At 43.0% G+C, this 23,858-nt stretch overlaps 1 protein-coding gene across 1 annotated transcript; it reads right to left on the bottom strand.

Moving 5' to 3' along the window:
* Positions 1 to 49: 49 nt before the first annotated feature.
* Positions 50 to 23,263, bottom strand: LOC112263489 (gamma-butyrobetaine dioxygenase). Its single transcript, XM_024439805.2, has 8 exons — positions 23,117 to 23,263; positions 21,523 to 21,962; positions 18,790 to 18,904; positions 10,956 to 11,154; positions 4,637 to 4,742; positions 4,287 to 4,483; positions 2,916 to 3,082; positions 50 to 2,659 (listed from the first exon to the last, which is right to left on the bottom strand). Exons 2-8 carry the CDS (start codon positions 21,946 to 21,948, stop codon positions 2,499 to 2,501), a joined length of 1,371 nt encoding a protein of 456 aa, XP_024295573.1. The 5' UTR covers positions 21,949 to 21,962; positions 23,117 to 23,263; the 3' UTR covers positions 50 to 2,498.
* Between the last annotated feature and the right edge of the window lie 595 nt (positions 23,264 to 23,858).

A 23,858-nucleotide genomic window follows, 5' to 3' on the forward strand; every position in this document is an offset into this window, starting at 1 on the left:
TTTAAATAATCTCATTTATAGTAAAAGCATTGCATTAATCAATCATATATGCAGGTAAAAATAAAGCCTTTTTATAGAATGTCATTCAATTCCTAATTTCACATGTATTTTTAAATACCACACAAATTTACTGAAATTCCATTCTAAACATTGACAGAGAGATGGGCTTAAGTGTTAATCTTACAATATTTCCCCAATGCCAAATCAGTGTCTTGTTTGCACATAATTAAATCTGAGACGTCATTAGGAATCTAAACATGGTACTTTCAAAAGTTAGGCCTACCTTTCCACCCCAGACAGAGTAGGCTTACCGACGCATAAAAATGTATGCTTCGACTGCTGGCTTCTGTTCTTCCATGTTTAACCCAACGAGGGACGGTCAAGTGTTTCCCTAAAAGCTGTCTGGGTTTAAACATTATTTTAGCCTACAGAAAGTGAATAGCTTAATCAATTGATAGTGACAGAATGAAATTACTTCCCAAGCAAAGTCTATGTTATGTCTTCTCGGGCTAAAGAAGGTTGAATCTCAGCCTCTGAATGTCAAAGAAATGAAACAATGATATTCCCATATGCATGGAGTAATGTCTTTCCTGGGTATTTTTTGTTTCTAGAAACAAGCATAAAGCATCTCTGGCCAAGGCACTGTTAAACATCACTTTAATTTGATTCCAAATCTTAAGCGAACAAAAGTTGGTGATTTCTGCCATTTTCTTTAATAAAAGGTAGGTGGGATGGCATCCCCTTTCATACCCCGTCAATTCGAGTCTTGGTTTTAACTTAACAGCCTGTCATCGACATGGAGGTTGGATATTTAAAGAGCAGGTGGAGGAACGAGCGACAAATATGGATATAGCATTCTATTGCCTAATTTCATCTATCAAACAGGTAGACCTACCTCTTTCTTAAATAGGAAGAAATAGGTTCCAACACAAAGCCCTCTTGTTGTTAACAAAGACACATTCAAATGAAGACTGCTGAAATGAATTATGCCTACTTTCAGCACCATGAGCTGTCTATTTCTGATTGATTGTGCTGCGGCTGCTGCTTCAAGTTTCAGCAACACGATGTAAGTTACTCAAGTCTGTCTTTTTGTGAGGTCAATGACTCTGATAAATACATAATGGGCGAGAAACATATTGTTGCGCTCTCCTTCTCAAACTGAACAGAACATAGGCTATGCTCAATATTTTTTTTTACATTTGTAGAAGCCTCCTGAGAACTGTAGCCCTACACAGCACAGCCATTGGTTAGGCAGCACACAAAAACGTTTTTTGATCAGCAAGAGCAGGCAGGGGCTCCAGGTTGGAATATCCATTGCGTTGTGTAACGCAGCCAAGTTGTATTTACACCATCATCAGCTATCTTAGAAACATAACTTTGCTCTGTGCTTCTCTGAGCATGCACTTCGTAGGCTATGGATCATTTGATTGAGACTACACTAAAGAGTCTATATGCACACTTGATATTGAGCACCCAGCGGAGAATCAGAGAAAAGGGGCGGCATCCGGCACACATCAAAATGTAGCCTAATAAGGAACTCATTCTAAAACATTGATCAATATTGAAATTACACGTTACATGACCCTCCCCCTGGACTAGATAACAAAAAAAATACTAAACCCTCCCCTTGACTGATATTGAAAAAGCAAGACCCTACCCCAATTTCCTCCAGGTAACCATTCTGTACATTTGGATTAATCCCTTAGCAGATGCTTTAATCCAAACTTGCATGTGCATACATTTTACGTATGGAGAGTTACTAAAAAAAGGATTGATTTCTGGGGCTGATACTAGTGCTATACACTATTTTTTTCTTAAGGTTAGATGGCTGAAACTGAACTATACTACTGGATACAAGAGGTAGAAAATGTCAAACGTCATCACCTCTTGTTGATATGACACCCTTAAGACATTGAGAAGTTGATGTAGTAAAGTGCTACAACATTTTGACCAGCAGAACACAGGCCGATTAGAAAAATAGCTCAATATGTTCGCTTACACAACCCTAGGAACAAAGGCACTATGGTCTACCAGCTTCATACAGTTAAAGACAGATTCTTTGTAGGTATGCTACTTATAAAGGGGAGTGTTTATCATTTAGGGAAGTGCTCAACCTTTTTCCCCCATCTTCTTGCACTTTGCCCACATGTCACTCTGTTCAAAAGACTGGCAGCCATCTTGACCCACACACGAGTAGCGGTAGCCCGCTAGACAATTAGCCTCTGCCTCTTTTGGCCGCTCATAAATTCTGTAGATCAGGGCTCTCCAACCCTGTTCCTGGAGAGAGAACCTACAGGAGGGTTTCACTCCCAGTTGCAACTAAACTGATTCATTCAGCTTATCAACAAGCTAATTATTAGAATCAGGTGCACTAGATTAGGGTTGGAGTGAAAACCTACAGGACAGTAGCTCTCCGGGAACAGGGTTGGAGAGCACTGTTGTAGATTGATGCGGTTCTATATATTTGGAGGAGGCTTCGCTCTGGGGGATTGGCGGGTCTAGCTCTCTCCATGGACAGACTTGAAGAGTATCCGCAGGCGAGACATGACTTCGTCCCAGTCCAGGTAGGCTCCCTCCAGGTGTCTCATCCGGTCTGGGTGGCTCTGAAAGCTCTTCCTCCCATGGAGCAGGCGCCAGTTGTCAAAGGTGACCAGGTCGCCTGCAGGAGAAGGTGGAGGGATATGCCGACTCAGTACTCAACCAATATTATACAGATATTTCAAGATGAAAGTTTAAACTAACAGGCTACCTCTTAAGTGCTAGTATTTCACATAAAAGATAACCAATAGTAATAGACGTCTACCATCTCTGCAATATTTTACAATACAATCCTATTCATATTGCCAACTTTTATCCAGGGAAGCTTCACTTTAACTGCTAATGTTGAAGGGGCACACTCATGCACACACACTAACCAGGCTCCATCTTGTAGGTGAGCATGTTTTCTGGTCGCATCATAAGCTGGACGTAGGCCTTGAGGGAGCTGTAGAAGGCCTGGACCTGGTGCAGGGGGAGGTCCAGCACAGAGTCCCTGGTGGCATTATTGTAGTTGATCCGGACCACCCGCCCATCACTGTCAACACTGTTCAGAGAGAGGAGGAGTGCCACTGTTAGTAAGTGTGGGTGTGTGTCAACCTTTGGAAAACTATGAAAAAGATTGCATGTTGGACATCTAGATCTTGTTGCATAATAAGACTCAGCAGTTGTCAAGTGTCAGATGTACATATCTGATACAATCGTATAAATACGATCAGTAGCAGTATATATACAATTCCCACAGTGACCTTGCTCGCTCACTTAAAATCATCTTCTTTACCCATCAGTTGGAGGCTATGTTCCCTCAAAAGATGTTGGGCACCGAGCAACATTCTGTGCAACTTCCGGGGAGCGTTTATGGTGAACACTGAGGCTGTACCCGCTTTAAGTTACAGTTTTAACAGTGGCCAAGTAGGCTACTGTGGCTATTTGATCATAAATCAAAAACAATGGAGAAAAATGCATCCCATAACAGCAGCAAATGTGTGATGTACAAAGTAGGTCTACATTCCATGAGACTTTTGAAAAAAAGGCTTGATATTAACATGTTTAGCTACTTATCCTTCAGACAAGGAGGTGACTGAAAATGTTGTGTGATTTGATGCAAGAATCCACTAAATTCATTATTATTAGCTGACTAGCTTTTCAAAGATGGCTGGAAATGCACACATTTTGTGCTCTTGTTGGAAGCAACCACTCCCCCATTGTTGACAAAACATTAGCTATAACTGGATTAATAACTCACTAACTAGCAAAGAATATGAACAAATGTGCACAGGTGGCTACATGTAGCCCTCGCTTTGATCCCAAAACAAGCGCATCTACACACAACCACTCACGCTGTAAACACAGTCCAGTTCAAAGTGAATGACACAGATCCATATATGGCAATGGGCGGGCTGATATTTATTCTGCGCAGCAGTCCAAGGGGAGCTGCGCGCCTGTGCACTGCTTAGAGTGAACATTGGTTGAAGGTTGTATATTATACATTTATACTGCAGTTTACATTCTGAGCAGCAGATGGCGACAAATATCCTTCAAGCTCCTAAATCACATCCATGTAGCTTTAAGATAATCCTGAGAATGTGACTGTCTATCTGTATTTTGGTCCATGTGCTACCTGGAGCAGTTCTAGACTGACCTCTGTCAAGTCACATTAATATGTAAGCTGAGTGATGGCTCTTATGTGTGCGAAAAACAAGCCAATGCATCCATGTCTTATGTATTTTAATGGTGTGGCGCTCACTCACTCTATGATGTGGTTCTTGGACTGCACCATGAAGTCGCAGTAGTCGGACCCTGTGTCGGTGAAGTCCACCCGCAGGGAGGTGAGGGTCCTGAAGGCCTCGGGGTCTTCTCTCCTCAGTTGATCTGCCATGTGGAAGCCGTCCACCGCTTCACTCTCCCCGCCCTCGCCAGCCTGGCTCAGGCAATGCAGGAACTGCACCTGCAAACAGCCATACAGAATATTAGTACTGTTGCTAACTGCCATCCCATACAGGATACAAACATCTATATGACTCAGGTGTCTGACTGATAGTGAGAAAGGAGAGGATTAATGTAGATTTCATGAACATGATGGTGGATCCTGTCTACTCACTCCAGGTGGGTAGTGCAGTGCTGGATAGTCAGTGTGGAGACTGAGTTTGCCAGAGGTGTAGGCCACGTTGTTAGCCTGGGATTTGTCCTGCACCTGCCATGTGTGCCTGTTAAAGGAATGAGAAAAGTTGAGAAAGGTCCATTATTAATGATTATCAACTAATTATCTCATCACAAAGGTGTTGAGCACTAATGACCAAGGCATTCTCTTTGGAAACATTAAAAAGGTTCGAGAGCAACAGGACATGGAAAAAGTTAATCATCATCCTACATTTCTAGTATTTTGTTAAATGGATACTGTTGAAATAGTATGTCAATTGTGACCCGATTCAGGAAACTAGGCGTATGTCGCAAGTCACGACTTCACAGGAGAGCCGTTTGAACGTACATTTTTTTTAATCAAAATGTGTTTTCAGACAGAAATGCCTTCTCTAACATGTGAGCTTTCATGCCATCTGTAAATATGAAGAAAGTTGTTAAATTAAGAGCCTAGTTGGTTGAGCCAAAGAAAAAGTCAGGAACCTTCCCGCTAGCCATGATTGGCTGAGATAATGAGTGGGCTGGACATGCTGAGAGGTGAGTTTCAGATTGGTCTGCGGTGTAGCATCTTGTGTCTATAAAATTAGCTGCTCGTTATATGCAGATAATCCTTTCTACTGCAGTTTTTTTCTAAAGATATAACGTTAGCCATGGAGAACTGCAAATATGTTGCTACTGCTCTCAACATTGCTGCCCTGAATTTATCAGGGGCTATCGACAAAGGTCAGTGGGAAAAAGTTGCGATGGACTACTTTCTGGAGGACGATCATGCCGTGCTGACTCTCACGGAAAATGAATCAGACAATGAAGAAATCCCTGATTTAGGTAAAAACATTTTCATTGAAGAAGATTCTAGAGTCTTCTGATGACAGTGATGGCGAAGAAACGGCGATCAACAGTGTTATTATCACGGAAGAAGAACACCGAGTTTTGAAATCAGTGGAACATAACGGGCCAAACAAGCTGTGCAAACTAAACGGAAACAACACAGGATGTCTTATGAAGGGGTTGCAGTCTGCCATGAAGCTTTCATCCATGTATATGGGTAAGAATCTAGCTACAGTTTCAGATATAATACATTTCTAATTTTGTCAGAAAGTTGTTTTCCTTGAAAGTTAAGACTTGCTGTTAGCTAGCCAGCTGGAGTTTGATGGCTGGCTTGCTAGCTAACGATAACATTAACAACTTTAGCTATGACAATTGGTTTGTATTGCTAGTAACGTTACTCTATGGATTGGGATTATAGTTCATTTTTTTAGCTAGCTAACGTTAACGTAACATGTCCAAACATAAGACATAAGCTTGCTGTTAACTGAGGCTAGATGACTGGCTGGCTTGCTAGCTAACATTAATTTATGTGTATGAATTGTGTGTAACGTGATGTTTTCTCAGAATGCCATTTCGCATTGCTAGTTATAGCCTAATGTTAGCTAGCATTGAACTTATTTGGTTAACTTTAGGTAGCTATGCCAATCGGTTTGTATTGCTAGTTAAAGCTTGCTATTAGCTAGCCAGCTGACGTTACAGTCATCAGAGACTGTAACGATCTTTGTTTCACGGAAACATGGCTCACTCGAGACATGCTATCGGAGTCGGTACAGCCAGCTGGTTTCTTCACGCACCGCACCGACAGAAACAAGCATCTTTCTGGTAAGAAGAAGGGCAGGGGTGTATGCCTTATGATTAACGAGACGTGGTGTGATCATAACAACATACAGGAACTCAAGTCCTTCTATTCACCTGACTTAGAATTCCTCACAATCAGATGCCGACCGCATTATCTACCGAGAGAATTCTCTTCGATTATAATCACAGCCGCATACCCCCCCGAACAGACACATCGATGGCCCTGAACGAACTTCATTTGACTCTATGTAAACTGGAAACCACATATCCCGAGGTTGCATTTATTGTAGCTGGGGATTTTAACAAGGCTAATCTGAAAACAAGGCTCCCTAAATTCTATCAGCATATCATTTGCGCAACCAGGGCTGGCAAAACCCTAGACCATTATTATTCTAACTTCCACGATGCATATAAGGCCCTCCCCCGCCCTCCTTTTGGAAAAGCTGACCACGACTCCATTTTGTTGCTTACAGCCAATAGATAGAAATTAAAACAGGAAGCTCCCGCGCTCAGGTCTGTTCAAAGCTGGTATGACCAATCAGATTCCACGCTTCAAGATTACTTTGATCACGTGGACTGGGATATGTTCCGCATTGCGGGGAACGACAACATTGATGAATACGCTGATTTGGTGAACGGGTTTATTAGCAAGTGCATCAGCAATGTCGTACCCACAGCGTCTATTAAAACATTCCCCAACCAGAAACCGTGGATTGATGGCAGCATTCGCGGGAAACTGAAAGCGCGAACCACTGCTTTTACTCAGGGCAAGGTGAATGGAAACAGCAACACCTCTTCAACCTCAGGAGGCTGAAGAAATTCGGCTTGTCACCAAAAACACTCAAACTTTTACAGATGCACAATTGAGAGCATCCTGTCGAGCTGTATCACCGCCTGGTACGGCAACTGCTCCGCCCATAACCGTAAGGCTCTCCAGAGGGTAGTGAGGTCTGCACAACGCATCACCGGGGGCAAACTAACTGCCCTCCAGGACATCTGCACCACCCGATGTCACAGGAAGGCCAAAAAGATCATCAAGGACAACAACCACCCAAGCCACTGCCTGTTCACCCCACTGTCATCCAGAAGGCGAGGTCAGTACAGGTGGGACCGAGAGACTGAAAAACAGCTTCTATCTCAAGGCCATCAGACTGTTAAACAGCCATCACTAACATTGAGTGGCTGCTGCCAACATACTGACTCAACTCCAGCCACTGGAAAAATTTATGTAATAAATGTATCACTAGCCACTTTAAACAACACCATTTCATATAATGTTTACATACCCTACATTACTCATCTCATATGTATATACTGTACTCTATACCATCTACTGCATCTTGCCATCTTGATGTAATGTATCACTAGCCACTTTAAACAATGCCACTTTATAAACTGCTCAAAAAAATAAAGGGAACACTAAAATAACACATCCTAGATCTGAATGAATGAAATATTCTTATTAAATACTTTTTTCTTTACATAGTTGAATGTGCTGACAAAATCACACAACAATTATCAATGAAAATCAAATTTATCAACCCATGGAGGTCTGGATTTGGAGTCACACTCAAAATTAAAGTGGAAAACACTACAGGCTGATCCAACTTTGATGTAATGTCCTTAAAACAAGTCAAAATGAGGCTCAGTAGTGTGTGTGGCCTCCACTTGCCTGTATGACCTCCCTACAATGCCTGGGCATGCTCCTGATGAGGTGGCGGATGGTCTCCCGAGGGATCTCCTCCCAGACCTGGACTAAAGCATCCGCCAACTCCTGGACAGTCTGTGGTGCAACGTGGCGTTGGTGGAGGGAGCGGGACATGATGTCCCAGATGTGCTCAATTGGATTCAGGTCTGGGGAACGGGCGGGCCAGTCCATGGCATCAATGCCTTCCTCTTGTAGGAACTGCTGACACACTCCAGCCACATGAGGTCTAGCATTGTCTTGCATTAGGAGGAACCCAGGGCCAACCGCACCAGCATATGGTCTCACAAGGGGGCTGAGGATCTCATCTCGGTACCTAATGGCAGTCAGGCTACCTCTGGCGAGCACATGGAGGGCTGTGCGGCCCCCCCAAAGAAATGCCACCCCACACCATGACTGACCCACCGCCAAACCGGTCATGCTGGAGGATGTTGCAGGCAGTGTGTCTATTTGTCAATAACTGCTGGTGTGCGATGTCTAATATTAACGAAGTCTCGAGGTATTGCTCGCCTGAGGTAGAATACCTCCTGATAAGCTGTAGACCACACTATCTACTTTCTCATCTATATTATTCGTAGCCATCTATTTACCACCACAAACCGATGCTAGCATTAAGGCTTCACTCAACGAGCTGTATAAGGCCATAAGCAAACAAGAAAATGCTCATCCAGAAGCGGCACTCCTAGTGGCCGGGGACTTTAATACAGGCAACCTTAAATCTGTTTTACCTCATTTCTACCAGCATGTCACATGTGCAACCAAAGACAAAAAAACAACAACTCTGGACAACCTTTGCTCCACACACAGAGACGCATACAAAGCTCTCCCTCGCCCTCCAGTTGGCAAATCTGACCATAATTCTATCCTCCTGATTCCTGCTTACATGCAAAAACTAAAGCAGGAAGTACCAATGACTCGCTCAATACGGAAGTGGTCAGATGACGCGGATGCTACACTACAGGACTGTTTTGCTAGCACAGACTGGAATATGTTCCGGGATTCATCCAATGGCATTGAGGAGTATACCACCTCAGTCACCGGTCTTACTACACCGGGTCTGACGCTCATCGGATGTGGCAGGGCTTGAAAAATATTACGGATTACAAAAGGAAACCCAGCCACGAGCTGCCCAGTGACGCGAGCCTACCAGACGAGCTAAATGCCTTTTATGCTTGCTTAGAGGCATGCATGAGGGCACCAGCTGTTCCGGACGACTGTGTGATCACGCTCTCTGTAGCGGATTTCAACAAAACCTTTAAACAGGTCAACACTCACAAACAGATTACCAGGACGTGTACTCAAAGCATGCGTGGACCAACTGACAAGTGTCTTGACTGACATTTTCCACCTATCCCTGACCGGGTCTGTAATACTTACATGTTTCAAACAGACCACCAAAGCCAAGCTTTCTGACATCCAGACCCTATATACCAGGTGGTGTTAGAGGAAGGCTAAACAAATTGTCAAAGTCTCCAGTCACCCAAGTCATAGACTGTGCTCTCCGCTACCACACAGCAAGCGGTACCGGAATGCCAAGTCTAGGACCAAAAGGCTCCTTAAAACCTCTTATGGCTGCATCCCTTTGTTCTCAATTTCCGCCTGAAGACGTACCCTAATCTAACTGCCTGTAGCTCAGCCCCAGAGGCAAGGATATGCATATTCTTGATATCATTTGAATGGAAACATTCTGAAATTTATGGAAATGTTAATTAAATGTAAGAGAATATAACACAGTAGATCTGGTGGAAGAAAGGAGAAAGAAAGAGCATACGTTTGCTGTTTTGTATTGTTGTAGCATCATCTTTCACATGTACTAGAATAGCCACACAGTCAGATAGGATGCTGGAGATAATTTTGATGGGTAACACAAGAGGGCAACTGTAGGTGTGCAAAGTTTCAGACTGATAACTTCAGGAATGGGTGAGCTACATGACATTTAGCATGAAGTCACCCAGGTGTCCCACACAAGTTGCCCAAATGTACCCAAGTGGCCAAATTGGTGAAATGACCTATAACTATATACAACAGTGCAAATAACTATATACAACATATCAAAAAGCAATTCTAACACACACACACAGTTTTTATATTTTTTTATATTAGAAAATAAATATTTAACAGCTTCTACCCCCAAGCCCATAAGACCACTGAACAATTAATCAAATGGCCACCCAGACTATTTACATTGACCCCCCCCCCTTGTTTTGACACTGCTGCTACTCACTGTTTATTATCTATGCATAGTCACTTTACAAATTACATCCACTAACCTGTACCCCCGCACATGGACTCGGTACCGGTACCCCCTGTATATAGCCTCGCTATTTTCTTGTGTTACTTTTTGATTTGATATGTTTACTTTAGTTTATTTAGTCAATATTTTCTTAACCAACAATGCAGTTCAAGAAATAGTTAAGGGCTTATAAGTAAGCATTTAATGGTAAGGTTGTATTCGGCGCTTGTGAAAAATACAATTTGATTGAGTGTATTGGGTAATACCTCGGGCTTAACGTCCCCTGGATGAATTTTGGACTGGCCTCACCGTCTTTGTCCCTGTGCAAGCATTACTGAACTAGAACAGTCCAAGTTGAGATGGATTGAGGACTTACCTACCAAAACTCAATTAGCTTGCATGTCCATAAAACTTCTGCTTGATCCAGACTGAAGGCAACAATAGTAAGTGTAGCGTTCAGTCTGGTTTTACCAGGCTGCCCATGTTATCCTCAGTATACAAAGGAGCGGATAGCTGAGAGTAGCAATGGTTTCTATAATTAGGATGTTTAGAAAAAATTCAGACATGATGGCAAAGTTCAACAAACACACCCTAGTAAATTTACTGCGATGGAAATATAAAGCTGTGTGGAAAATGCAGAGCTTTTAGAAATTATATCACCGTGGTTAGGTTTAAGAGTATATGACGCTAATAAGGTCAGAGGGCATGGTTTCTCACCCATAGAACGTCAGTCGGAGGTATCCGATCCTCTGGCTGAGTCGGGCCACCTGACCCTGCTCCACCGGCGCCCCCTTCAGGTAGACAATGCCCACGCGGCGTAGAGCCAGCAGCCAGGCCAGGGCGGCCTTGTCGTCGTGGAGGACCTCCTCGAAGTTGGCCGTGGGGATCCGCAGCTCTGAGTCCCAGTACGTACGCTCTGAGAGAGCCAAGGAGATAGATGCACTTCATTAAAGTATTGTATCATCCTGTATGGTCTGTATCATACCGTCCTGTATCGTATCAGTTTCTCAAAGTTCCCAGGTTTTTCAGAAATTCCAGATGGAGTCTCCCCAGAATCAGAAGGGAATACGCTGGGAGGGAATCCTTCAACTGAAAATCCTTGAAGCAGGATTTCTGAAAAACCTGGTAAAGTTCCGGAATTTCGCAACGTCAGAATTTTGCAATGCATAGAGTGCAACTTTAACTCTAGAGATACAAATTTCAGCCATTTTCTACCAATATTGACAATTGACAGTTTCTGCTCTGTGCAGTGATTGAACTGCCTGGGGTGCAGGTCGGGGACAGAATAGAATGTCCTGGTTTGATTGCCTTGGTTTCAGGACAGCTCAGGTTGTCATAACCATATGGACAGACATCACAGCCTGTCAATGAACAATGGACTCTAACGACAATATGTGTAATGCTCCCGGCCACAGTCTGTACTGTCTGTATGTAATGTGTCTGTGTGTCCATGAAACGTTTCCTCCAAGGGATAGGAGGGAGGGAGGCCAGCTCGCTATGGTTGAATACTCTGTGAGGAGGAAAGGGAAGGGGGAGAAAGGGGTGAGAAGAGTGCATGTCTTGACTGACAGCAGTGGAAAAAGCCTCCCACTGCTTCGCTTTGCACCAAGCTGGCTCCAGCCCTTTTTCCATAGAGTGTCTCTCCAGTGGCATGAGCTCAGTTAGTGTGTGTGGCTGTGTTAGTGTGTTAGTGTTAGGGGGTACAACAAACCTCTTCAGTAGCAATTCATCAGGATTAAGTGGGGAAAAAATCCAAGTCAGATGTCAGAAAGCTCGACTTTGCAGCTTTGCTGTGAGTACAGCTATGGTAACACATGGAGTCTCTACGTGTCTAGGGACTTTGCAGGAATATGCTGCAGCTTGATCGTCACTCTGGGGGATGATCCTGACCCTTTTCACCTGCAACTTTGAGTCGTCGAGATACATTGATTTCTTTCACTGATACTGAGGACTTAACCCACAGCAGGTTTTTACCTCTCCTTTCACGCCGTCATCTCCCAAACAACTCTCTGTCAAAAAGTCAAGAACCCCCCCAATCCAAACTCTGTAAATGAAGAGGGTTGAACATTTTTTGGAGGGGAAATAAGATCTTTATTAAAGGCTGGCTATTCTTGAGGGTCACCGACAAAAAGAGAAGGTTGAAGTATGAGGAACTTCTAGAATAAAGAGTAGTTCCTTCCAATGTTACAAGTAGTTCCGTGAAATCAGACTAGCCCATAGGCACCATTTGACCAGCCGGTATGTATCTGCACACAAAGGGGGACATAAAGTTATTGGCTAGAGGCAGAACGGTGCTTCAGGGACAGAGCCCTGAGGTTCTGGATATCACACATGACAGAGTAAGCCATAACAGCAGAGGTAAAAGCATGTCGTATCGAATTAGGAGTTTTGGCTGAACTGGCCTTCCCCCTGTAAATTTACATTTTCTTGTCTGGTAAACTTGTTCGGCTAACATCACTGATTGACTCCAGATCAGTATTAACTACCTTCACTGTTATGTTTTAAACCGAGTACCATTATGTTTTGAACAAACCGATTTCAATCCTTGAGGGCCAAGAAAAATGTAGAGAGCGAGAGTAAGGAGAGAGGAAAAAATAGGAAGGGAGAGACACAGAGACAGAGAAAAAAGTGAGAGAAAATGGAGAGTGGAAAGGAGCATAGAGAGAGTCCGAGCAGAGAGCGCTCTAAACCCGGGTAGGCCCTTTAGTGGGTGATGGATGGGATAAGAGAGCGGCTGGCTGGGCAGTGGGCCCGGGCCGGAAGGGTTCCGATGGTGCAGGGCCCAGAACGTTCTGCTTGGTTATTGGTGTGTAATGCTCGACACTCAAATTCTCACCAAGCGCAAAAATCGCTGCTCTGATTTCCTGGAACGTGTAGCGTTAGTCCACCAAGCCAATCAGCGATTAGTCTCTCTGACTCTTGCATAGTTTCCAGCCGTGTTTAACAGAGATATAATGTCAGGCTGTGTGTGTTTGCTTGAGAGAGAGCTAGTGCCTGTCCTAGTACGTATGTGTCGAAGAACGCAGGAGTTTTAAATGTGACACTGTTATGCTTGTGTATGTACGTGTTATCTGTCTGTCTGATGGGAGTGTGTATTTCTAATTCCTTTCCTCCCTTCCGTTGGTCTGCTGTGGCTTTTCCAGACGAGGAACTCCTTCTCTCTCGTTGTGGAGTTCCCCAAAAAGCTGCTCTGTGTGTAAGCGTGGTCTTTCACAATTTAATTACACTAGATCAACTTCCTCACAAGGTCAACTGTGGAGTTCAGTTCTTTTCGACTGGAGGTATTTAGACTCCGTATTGTATGTGGTAAAGGCCTTCACAAACATGGTGGCATTCATCAGTGCTTTCATTGCAAAGGGGGCTGATGCCAGTGAGTGTGCCCACTACAATTATCAGGACAAGCCTGCAGCTGTACTGAAACTTTAGATGAATGGAATTGGGTGTTATAATCAGCCAGAGAAATGTTACCTAGTTGAATACGGAGGTTTCCCGCAAAATAACTACAATCCTGTATCCAATCATGTGAGAAGTGAAGTCGCATAAACACACAGCCACAGACACACACACACACACACACGCACGCACGCACGCACGCACGCAGGTCGCTACATTGTAGCTGTTGAAGTCCCATTTACAAAGAGCCTGTGTCTTAAACTGACGTGGCACAGCTAGTCCTTCTCTGGAGAACGCTTCCCACCCTCCATCCAATACAACAAACTAACCTTTCTCTGTTTAATGGAGAAACCTGCACAACAGAATCACCTCTGCCTTCTCAGCTTTAATAAGGAGTCTTGTGACCAATTGCAAACCGACCCCCTAATCCCTACCTCGACCCCATAGTGCTTTTTATAGATCTGGAAGACTTGGATAGGAGTCCGAAATAATAGCTTTCCCCTCTTGTTATAGCTCGACCTAACCCTCAGATGGACTGGATGGAATTTCCCCAGGTTGCTTACACCTATTCAATCCATTCAGATCTTTAATATCCTTATCACTCTCCTGAGCAGTAAAGCTGAACTGAGCTGTGCTGTGCTGGCCTGGTTACACATCCACCGAAACATACCATACGCATCCAAGTGTGTGTGTCTGTGTTTGTGTATGTCTGTGCGTGTGTGGCGCTGTGTGTGTGTGCGTGCGCATGTGCTCAGCGGGAGAGATTCATCTTCTTGATCGACAAATCAGTGTGACAACATGGAAATGGTGAGGTTTGGGGGAAATATGTGTGTTTTTCCATTGATGCACCGGTACAGCTATGTTTTTAGGAGCCTTGTTTTTTTTCTTCAAACTGATGTGTTCTCACGTATCGGCCACAAGAGCCCGTAGGTTCAGAGGGAGTCTAAATTCATACCAGATGAGTCAAGGAAGACACAGACTCCCATTAAGTCAAAGGAAAGACATATCAGCTGCTGTTTGGATGAGCAGGAACCAATCAAGTCCCATTAGGACTAACTGAGGCCAATTTGGGGTTGAGCTGATGAGAGTACTTTAGACAGCAAACCTAGTGAATGCAATATCTATGCAGTTAAGTAACTATTTTTTTTTTTATATTCATACTTGTGTTCATCTCTAAGCCAAGCTAGTTATCAATTAGGTCTTCATTAAAAAGTGAGAAAGAATTCTATCCTATTTTATTACGATTTACAAACATGGCTTGCTTGCTAAAACTACATCAGATCAGAATGTTCCATTCCTTGGTGGCCAAACAGGGACAGTCTTAAATATCTATCTCATTATACCACTAACAACTGGCCCAGAGTCAGATTAGGCCTGCTTATCTCATGAAAGGATGCTTTAAACTGATGCATGGCGAGTTAATCCAAAATCTGCACCGCAGGGAAGAGAGTGACTCAGTAGGCACTATGGTAGTGACCAAGCAGACCGTGAGTAAAGGTGTTGACACATTTCAAATCAAATCTTATGCCACATGCGCCGAATACAACCTTACAGTGAAATGCTTACTTACAAGCCCTTAACCAACAATGCAGTTTTAAGAAAAATAAGTGTTAAGTAAAAAATTGTTAAATAAAAGTAAAAAATAATTAAAGAGCAGCAGTAAAATAACAATAGCGAGGCTACATACAGGAGGTACCAGTACAGAGTCCATGTGGGAGGGCACCAGTTAGTCGAGGTAATTGAGGTAATATGTACATAGGTAGAGTTAAAGTGGCTATGCATAGATAATAAACAGAGAGAAGCAGCAGCGTAAAAGAGGGGGGGACAATGCAAATAGTCTGGGTAGCCATTTGATTAGCTGTTCAGGAGTCTTATGGCTTGGGGTTAGAAGCTGTTAAGTATTTTGGACCTAGACTTGGCGATCCGGTACAGCGTGCTGTGCGGTAGCGAAGAGAACAGTCTATGACTATGGTGGCTGGAGTCTGACAATTTTTGCGGGCCTTCCACTGACACCGCCTGCTATAGAGGTCCTGGATGGCAGGAAGCTTGGCCCCAGTGATGTCCTGGGCCGTACTCACTACCCTCTGTAGCAGTCGGTAGAGAAGAGTCCAGAGGAAGATGTGTGAGAAAAGACTGTGGCCTCTTGGATAAGCCAGCCAACACTGCTTCGTCACCTCACGGTAGGTAAAAGGCTCAAAGTACGCTAGCCAGAAAGTGAGAAAACACCACGTCATTCACCGAGGATAATCCTCATCCTCCTCAAGCATTCAAAGAGAGCTTAAGGACACGGTAGTGCCAGTTTACAGGCTTGATTACTGTTCACAGGATGAGGTGAGTTGGAACAGTTGATAAACATACAGAAGATAATGACTACTACATTTAGAATAAAAGGTGCTATCTAGAACCTAAAAGGGTAATTTGGCTGTCCCCATAGGAAAACCCTTTGAAGAACCATTTTTGGTTCCAAGTCGAACCCTTTCCCGAGAGGTTTATACATGGAATCCAAAAGGGTTCTGCGTGGAACCAAAAAAGGGTTCTCCTATGGGAACAGCCGAAGAACCCTTTTTTCAAAGGGTGTACTGATAATGTTAATAATGTAGGCCTAGAAAGACCATGCCTAATAATAACGGGAATAATAACCACACTACTGTTGGAATATAACGAGTGCTATCCGATATTTCCCATGGAGGGGTGATTGAAACAGATACACAGCCACCCAAAAGCCACATCAACCAAGACAAGGGTTTTAGAAACCGAAAATACCATTCCTAGATTGCCTTCTTATTCCAAAGGTATAACAACTCACGGTTGCTAAGGTCCTTGGTAAGCTTCACAGGAAGTGTAAACACTAACAAATATCATGATGACAAACACTCCTTGTAGATTCCAATCTCCCTGTGCACAAAACAAGTCTTTGAGTGTTTGCTTGTATACTATACACACTATGGCTTCAAGCTCTAGCCTAGACGATTTAAGTGAGGTCAGAACCAGAGCTGGGTTTAAAATAGTACTTGAAATAATTTAAATACTAGTGCAAACCCCACTCGCCTGGCACTCGAGGCAGGCTCGAAAATGCCAAATATCTTACTATTTAAATCCAAGACTGGTCAGAACAAGGTCCCCTCAGTTGCATGGGGTGGATAAACAACAGGGCAAATTGGTTCAACGAGTTGAGTTTGGCTTAAAAACGGTGTCTCTAAACATCCACTTCCATTCAACTTCCATTTAATTAGTATTCCATATGGCAGAGGCAGAGGAGGGGGGGGTTGAACATGACTGCACACAGACTCCACACCTTGCCGAAGGTCTCAAGTTATTAAGCCATTTCACATACGGCCACTGCATACCTCAGTGATGTAGTCTGGTCTACATGTGTGAAAACGACATCCTCTGGGCTAGAGATTGACAGGCTGCACACTTTCACAGCAGCGTCTGGGGAACCCCATATAATTAGAAATGATTGGAGGCATGTGGTCCATTTCCATGCTGTGTAAATAAATGAAATATCAATGTTTTTCATTTTTTAAAGTAAATGCTTAGGGGGAAACTCCTAATTCCTACAAACACCAAAAGGCAAAAAACAAGTGAGGGGTGATTCAGTCTGAGTAACACCCCCACAGCTCATATTATCATATTAACCTCGGCATCTCCCGCGTGTGCTACACTTTGACAATCTTACCGGTCTTCTGGGGAAAAAGGAAAACATACAGATATTCCAAACTAGGTCTGTCTGTGAGTGAAATAGAGAGTGAAATAGAGAGTTAGAGAGAGAGGGAGAGAGAGAAAAAAAAAAAGAGAGAGGGGCCTATAGGGAGCTAGGTAAGGATGTGAACAAAACTTGAGTAACAAAACTTCCAGATGTGAACATTGTTTCACCATCCATCCATCTAAAAGCGTAAACTTTTCCAGGGTTTTTGGCAGGAGGAATTTCAGACCAGACCTCAGGAGGATATAATTAAACCCAGAGACAAGGGGGCTGGTGCGCGTGTGTGTGTGAGAGACAGAGCCAGACAGAACATGAGCTAAACTCTGTCTGGTAGGAGCACTCCTGGTGCTGAGCTAGCAACAGTTGAAGAACAAATACCCTGCACTTACAAAGTGTGTGTGTGTGTGTGTGTGGGGGGGGACCTCTTACACAGGTACTAAAGGAGAGAAGGAAGGGGGAGTGGGAAGGTTGCTATACACACACTGTCTTTAAATCACTCTAGAGTGGAAACAAAGCAGGAGCCACTGAAACCTGTGGATCCTTCAGGACCACGTGTGGAAACACCATCTAGTCTCTCCTCAGTTGAAGTGCAGCTCCAGCCTTCATTTCACCTTCATTACTGCCTTGCCCACTGCTCTTTCCACGACATACAGTAGACTGACCAGGTGAATGCAATGATCCATTATTGATGTCACTTGTTAAATCCACTTCAATCAATGAAGGGGAAGAGACGGGTTAAAGAAGGATTTTTAATTACGACACGGCGTGTGGTGCATGAAATGTATTCTTGGATGTTACACATATTCAGGTTTAACAGTCTGTGCTCAACACTAACCAGCTGGCCATTTAAATCACTTGTAACAAGCAAATACTGATATACAGTAAATGCGCTTATTGGTATCAATAATGTTTTTCTAAAGTACTTGTGGCCTGTAGCATAAGTTGTTTTAAAGAACTAAAAATTCAGTTAGTTTGGCACAAAGAAAATGTCAATCGAAAAGTAACATTGGAATTTGCACAACAGGATGCTTGATTTAAGTACTGTATGAGGGCACAGATTCTTACTTTTTTTCAGATAAATTCTTCAGGGACATTTTCAAGAACAAAAAGCATTTATCTCATGGGTCTTCAGAGCACTGTAGCAGTCAGCTACTGTTAGACTAGCCAAAATAGAATGGACACTGTCAGCATGGGTGAATTGGCATTGTGTGTGTGTGTGTGTGTACTGTAGCAGTGAATTTCAATAAACAGAGACACATGCTTAACACAAACTAAGAGCTATGAAACTATGTATGCCCTACCAGTTTGGGATTGGATCAAATTCAATAATTCTATATATTTTTTTAATGATTTATCCTGATTTATTCCAGAATATCTACTTTCTGCGACAGTGGGGAAATTGCCATATAGCAGTTCTCGTCTTACCGTTTAGGAAGAGCATAATCGTCTTACCGTTTAGGAAGAGCTCCTCTTGTAGAGCTTGTCTGGCAGCAGGAGAGAAGCACCGTTTCCTCAGCCATTCTGGGTCAAACTCGCTGGTGTGCTGGTCCGGCCACACTATGGATACCTGAGGACAACCACAGAGGTTGGTTAAGGGTTTGCGTGAGAATCCCAAACCTTTCCCAAAGGCAGCTCACACTAGTGTAGCACATGGGGATGTGTGAAACTTGCTCCTCAGCCTGAAGTGTACCCACTTGCACCTCTCTCAAATGATGTGCAAGAATTTGTTTACATCCCTATTAGTGAGCATTTCTCCTTTGACAGGTGTGGCATTGAAGCTGATTAAACAGCATGATCATTACACAGGTGCACCTTGGGGACAATAAAAGGCCACTCTAAAATGTGCAGTTTTGTCAGAGAATATAATGTTAATTTCTCGATCATACCACACTCCAACGTCGTTTTAGAGAATTTGTCAGTACGTCCAACCGGCCTCACAACCGCAAACCACATGTGGCGCTGTGTGGGCGAGAGGTTTACTGATGTCGTCGGGTTATAGTATGGGCAGGCATAAGCTACGGACAATGAACACGATTGCATTTTATCAATGGCAATTTGAATTGTGACGCGATTCTGAGGCCCATTGTCGTGCCATTCATCCGCTGCCATTACCTCATGTTTCAGAATGATAATGCATGGCCCGATGCCACAAGGATCTGTACACAATTCCTGGAAGTTGAAAATGTCCCAGTTCTTCCATGGCCTGCATACTTACCAGACATGTCACCCATTGAACATGTTTGAGATGCTCTGGATCACGTGTACGACAGCGTGTGCCGCCAATATCCAGCACCTTTGTACAGCCATTGAAGAGGAGTGGGACAACATTCCACAATCAACAGCCTGATCAACTCTATGAGAAGGAGATGTGTCACGCTGCATGAGGCAAATGGTGGTTACATCAGATACTGACTGGTTTTCCTATCCACGCACTTACCTTTTTTTAAAAGGTATCTGTGACCAACAGAATCATATCTACAGTACCAGTCAAAGGTTTGGACACACATTCTCATTCCAGGGTTTTTCTTTATTTTCTACATTGTAGAATAATAGTAACTACATCAAAACTATGAAATAACACACATGGAATCATGTAGTAACCAAAAAAAAAATATATATATATATATATATATATATATATTTTATCCTGTTGAAAAACAAATGATAGTCCCACTAAGCACAAACCAGATGGGATGACATATCGCTGCATAATCCTGGGGTAGCCATGCTGGTTAAGTGTGCCTTGAATTCTAAATAAAAATCCCTGACAGTGTCACCAGCAAAGCACCCCCACAACATCACACCTCCATGCTTCACGGTGGGAACCTCACATGCAGAGATCATCCGTTCACCTACTCTGCGTCTCACAAAGACAAATTTGAACTCATCAGACCAAAAGGGCAGATTTCCACCGGTCTAATGTCCATGGCTCGTGTATCTTGGCAAGTCTCTTCTTCTTATTGGTTTCCTTTAGTAGTGGTTTATTTGCAGCAATTAGACCATGAAGGCCTGATTCACGCAGTCTCCTCTCAACAGTTGATGTGTCTGTTACTTGAACTCTGTGAAGCATTTATTTGGGCTGCAATTTCTGAGGCTGGTAACTCTAATTAACTTATCCTCTGCAGCAGAGGTAACTCTGGGTCTTCCTTTCCTATGGGGGTCCTTATGAGAGCCAGTTTCATCATAGCGCTTTAGGATTTTTGAGAATGCACTTGAAGAAACTTTCAAAGTTCTTGAACTTTTCCACATTGACAGACCTTCATGTCTTAAAGTAATGATGGACTGTTGTTTCTCTTTGCTTATTTGAGCTGTTCTTGCCATAATATGGACTTGGTCTTTTACCAAATAGGGCTATCTTCTGTATACCACCACTACTTCATCACAACACAACAGATTGGCTCAAACGCATTAAGAAGGAAAGAAATTCCACAAATTTACAGGTGTGCCTTGTTAAAAGTTAAGTTAATTTAAATGGATTCCAGGTGACTACCTCATGAAGCTGGTTGAGAGAATGCCAAGAGTGTGCAAAGCTGTCATAAAGGCAAAGGGTGGCTACTTTGAAGAATCTCAAATATAAAATATATTTTGTATAACACTTTTTTGGTTACTACATGATTCCTTATGTGTTATTTCATAGTTATGATGTCTTCACTATCATTCCACAATGTAGAAAATAGTAAAAAATTAAGAAAAACCCTTGAATGAGTAGGTTTGTCCAAACCTTTGAGTGGTACTGTATATTCTTAGTCATGTGAAATCGATAGATTAGGGCCCAATGAATTTATTTCAATTGACTGATTGGGGCAAAGGCAATGCATCTCAGTGCTAGAGCCGTCACTACAGACCCTGGTTCGATTACAGGCTGTATCACAACCGGATGTGATTGGGAGTCCCATAGCGCAGCGGACCACTGGCCCAGCATCGTTCGCGTTAGGGTTTGGTCAGGGTAGGCCGTCATTTTAAATAAGAATTTGTTTTTAACCGACTTGCCTAGTTAAATAAAAAAAATAAAAAAATATGAACTGTAAATCTTTGAAATTGTTGCGTTTATATTTTTGTTCAGTATAAATGAACTTAAGTGGAGTAGGATGAGTGCCATTAGATTGACATGGATATAAGGTCCGTTTTACATTTCCCTCCTTATGGTTAAATTGAGGAAAGATAAGTTCATCCAAGATATGTTACCTTGTTGTTGTCAGTGACCTGCACCCGGTCGACCCCAGTGTGGATGTCCAGCTGGGAGAGCAGCAGGCTGCGAGCCTGGGCTGACTGCAGGGTACACAGTGGGCATTGACAGTTGTCCCTAAGCCATGTGTACGGGTACAGGCTCTGTCCGCTGCCCTCCCACTCAACCTCCAGCAGCCTTTCCTGCTCCAGGGCCCGGACTTGCCTCACCCCAGGGCTGTCCCCCAGGGCGTTGGAAGGGAGTGGGGAGGGAGCCTGGGTCCCGTGCCCACGGAGCTGCCTCCAGGTCAGTTGAAGAGAAGGAGATGAGGAGATGGCAGCTGCCCAACCAGGCCTACCCCCAGCCCTCAAGGCATGGCAGGCCAAGACGGAGCTTCGCTTGAGCATGGTCGGCAGGGTACATCGTGCTATAGTGGTCGTCCACATCCTCGAACCGGGACCTCCGGATGAGAGCAGAAGGGTTATTGGAAAGGACAGTACACACTGGGATCCAAGTCATCATAAATATTCCAACGGTTAATAAGAGTACAGGTCAAGACACATGTAGGCATGTATTACTTTTTTTTTTTTACTTTTGAAGTTATTTTTTATATTATTGTTTTAAATGTATTGTATTATCTAGGCATATTTCACCATAAATGGAATTGAGATGTTTAAAAAAAAGTTCAATTTAAAATAGGCTAGTTTGAGGCAAAAGGTGTAATAATACTAAATGCACCTTGCTACCACACTGATGAGGAGAACAGGACCTTACAATTTTTTGTATCCAAAATTGCTTTCATTTGCTATTTACAAGCGCGGCAACATTGGCTTGTCCCTAGACACCACAGCCAAAGTCAAAAACCCGGACCATTTCTGCAATGTATCTTCTTAAATGTGATTTTAAACATTACCCTAACCTTAAAAACACAATGCTAACAACAAAAAAACGTGTTTTTTACGATATAGACCATTTTTGACGTTGTGGCTGTGCTATCTAGTGGAAACCACAACATTGCGCGATACAATTGTTGTTGTAGTTGTTATAATACTGTTCTGTGATACTTTGCATGTTTCCGCTTTGGAAACTAGGTGAAAGGTCAATACATGGGCAAGCGTCCCGGAAGTAGCTCGCACCACAGACTTAGAAAAAAGGCTAATATATATAATATATCGCCTTATTTTTTGTTATTCCGTACTTTGAGAAACCTTACAAACTATATATATATATTTTAAACAATTTGTATTTATGAGAGTCTGAACTACTAGGCTAGGTTTACTGTAGCTATCTGCCCAGGCTAGCTCTCGTTCTACTACTAGCTAACGTTACCTTAGCCAGCTACTATTACCATTTCATTTAGCCTCCAATGACAAAATAGTTGACATTGGACGCTCGCTTGCTGATATTAATTGAATGATTTACGAAAATCCAGTGTTTTTAGCGAGCTAGCTAGCATATATCCCATACATTTACGTGGAGACAGGGAGCTAACGTTACTGTATAACCTTGCTTTCACTACGCAGCCAGACATTCCAGTGACAACACATGCTATAGTTACCGGCAACATTACAATATGTAGTATCTAAAAAAAAAAAGTATGAAAAATGGATGTACCTGTATTATTTTGGTAGGCTTCTAAACTTTTGAATGTTCTTTGTCAACGAAGCGTCTATCAAAATTGCAGTGCCGACTGTCAAACTAGGGGAAAGGTTAGCACGTGGGTGAATGACATAACCACTGTCGTGGAGGCATCAGAGATTTTGAGTCAGTGAACTTTGCTGACATGACATCAACAGACCAGGGTTATCGTGTCCCAATATCAAGGTTGGGAATTTAGGAAGTCGATCACAATTACAATAGCTATTAATCATTCTCCCACTCGGTTTGCATATTACAGAATATGGCAGAGCAATCTCTTACCTCAGCTCTTCAGTTGTGTCAGTTTGGACTTGTCCAGTGTAGTTGGTCAGTAACCGGTTGAATTAAACTAGCCTGTGGTCTGGAACTGGGTGCAACACCTGCTTAAAATTATATTCACACTACTCAGAACCCTGTTAGTGGAGAGTGACAGTATTCTAATTATTTCCTTAATACTGTCTGTTACTTACCCGGTATTGACTTACAAAATACTTTAAACAATAATAGCTACATTGTAATAGAATACTAATTATCTTCCGATACAATTTGTTGCCAGGTAGTTTCCATTTGTGTTTAATTATTTTATGAAAGTGCTAGATGATTAACTGTTACCACACAAGTAGTGTAGTTCTGCAAGAGAATATGCTTTAGTCCGCTGAGCAAAAGCCTAGGCATTTGATCTGGGAGCTAACACAAGTCTTCAGGTATCATTTCCAGC

The sequence above is a fragment of the Oncorhynchus tshawytscha genome, linkage group LG12 (assembly GCF_018296145.1).
Source record: "Oncorhynchus tshawytscha isolate Ot180627B linkage group LG12, Otsh_v2.0, whole genome shotgun sequence".
Taxonomy (NCBI): Eukaryota; Metazoa; Chordata; class Actinopteri; order Salmoniformes; family Salmonidae; genus Oncorhynchus; species Oncorhynchus tshawytscha.

Coding starts and splice junctions, on each gene's coding strand:
- LOC112263489 (XM_024439805.2), bottom strand. CDS start 21,948: ATGTGGACGACCACTATAGCACGATGTACCCTGCCGACCATGCTCAAG. Junction 11,155..18,789: donor AGAGGAGCTCTTCCTAAACG/GTAAGACGATTA, acceptor TGGCTCTCTCAG/AGCGTACGTACTGGGACTCA. Junction 2,660..2,915: donor CACCTACAAGATGGAGCCTG/GTTAGTGTGTGT, acceptor CTTCTCCTGCAG/GCGACCTGGTCACCTTTGAC.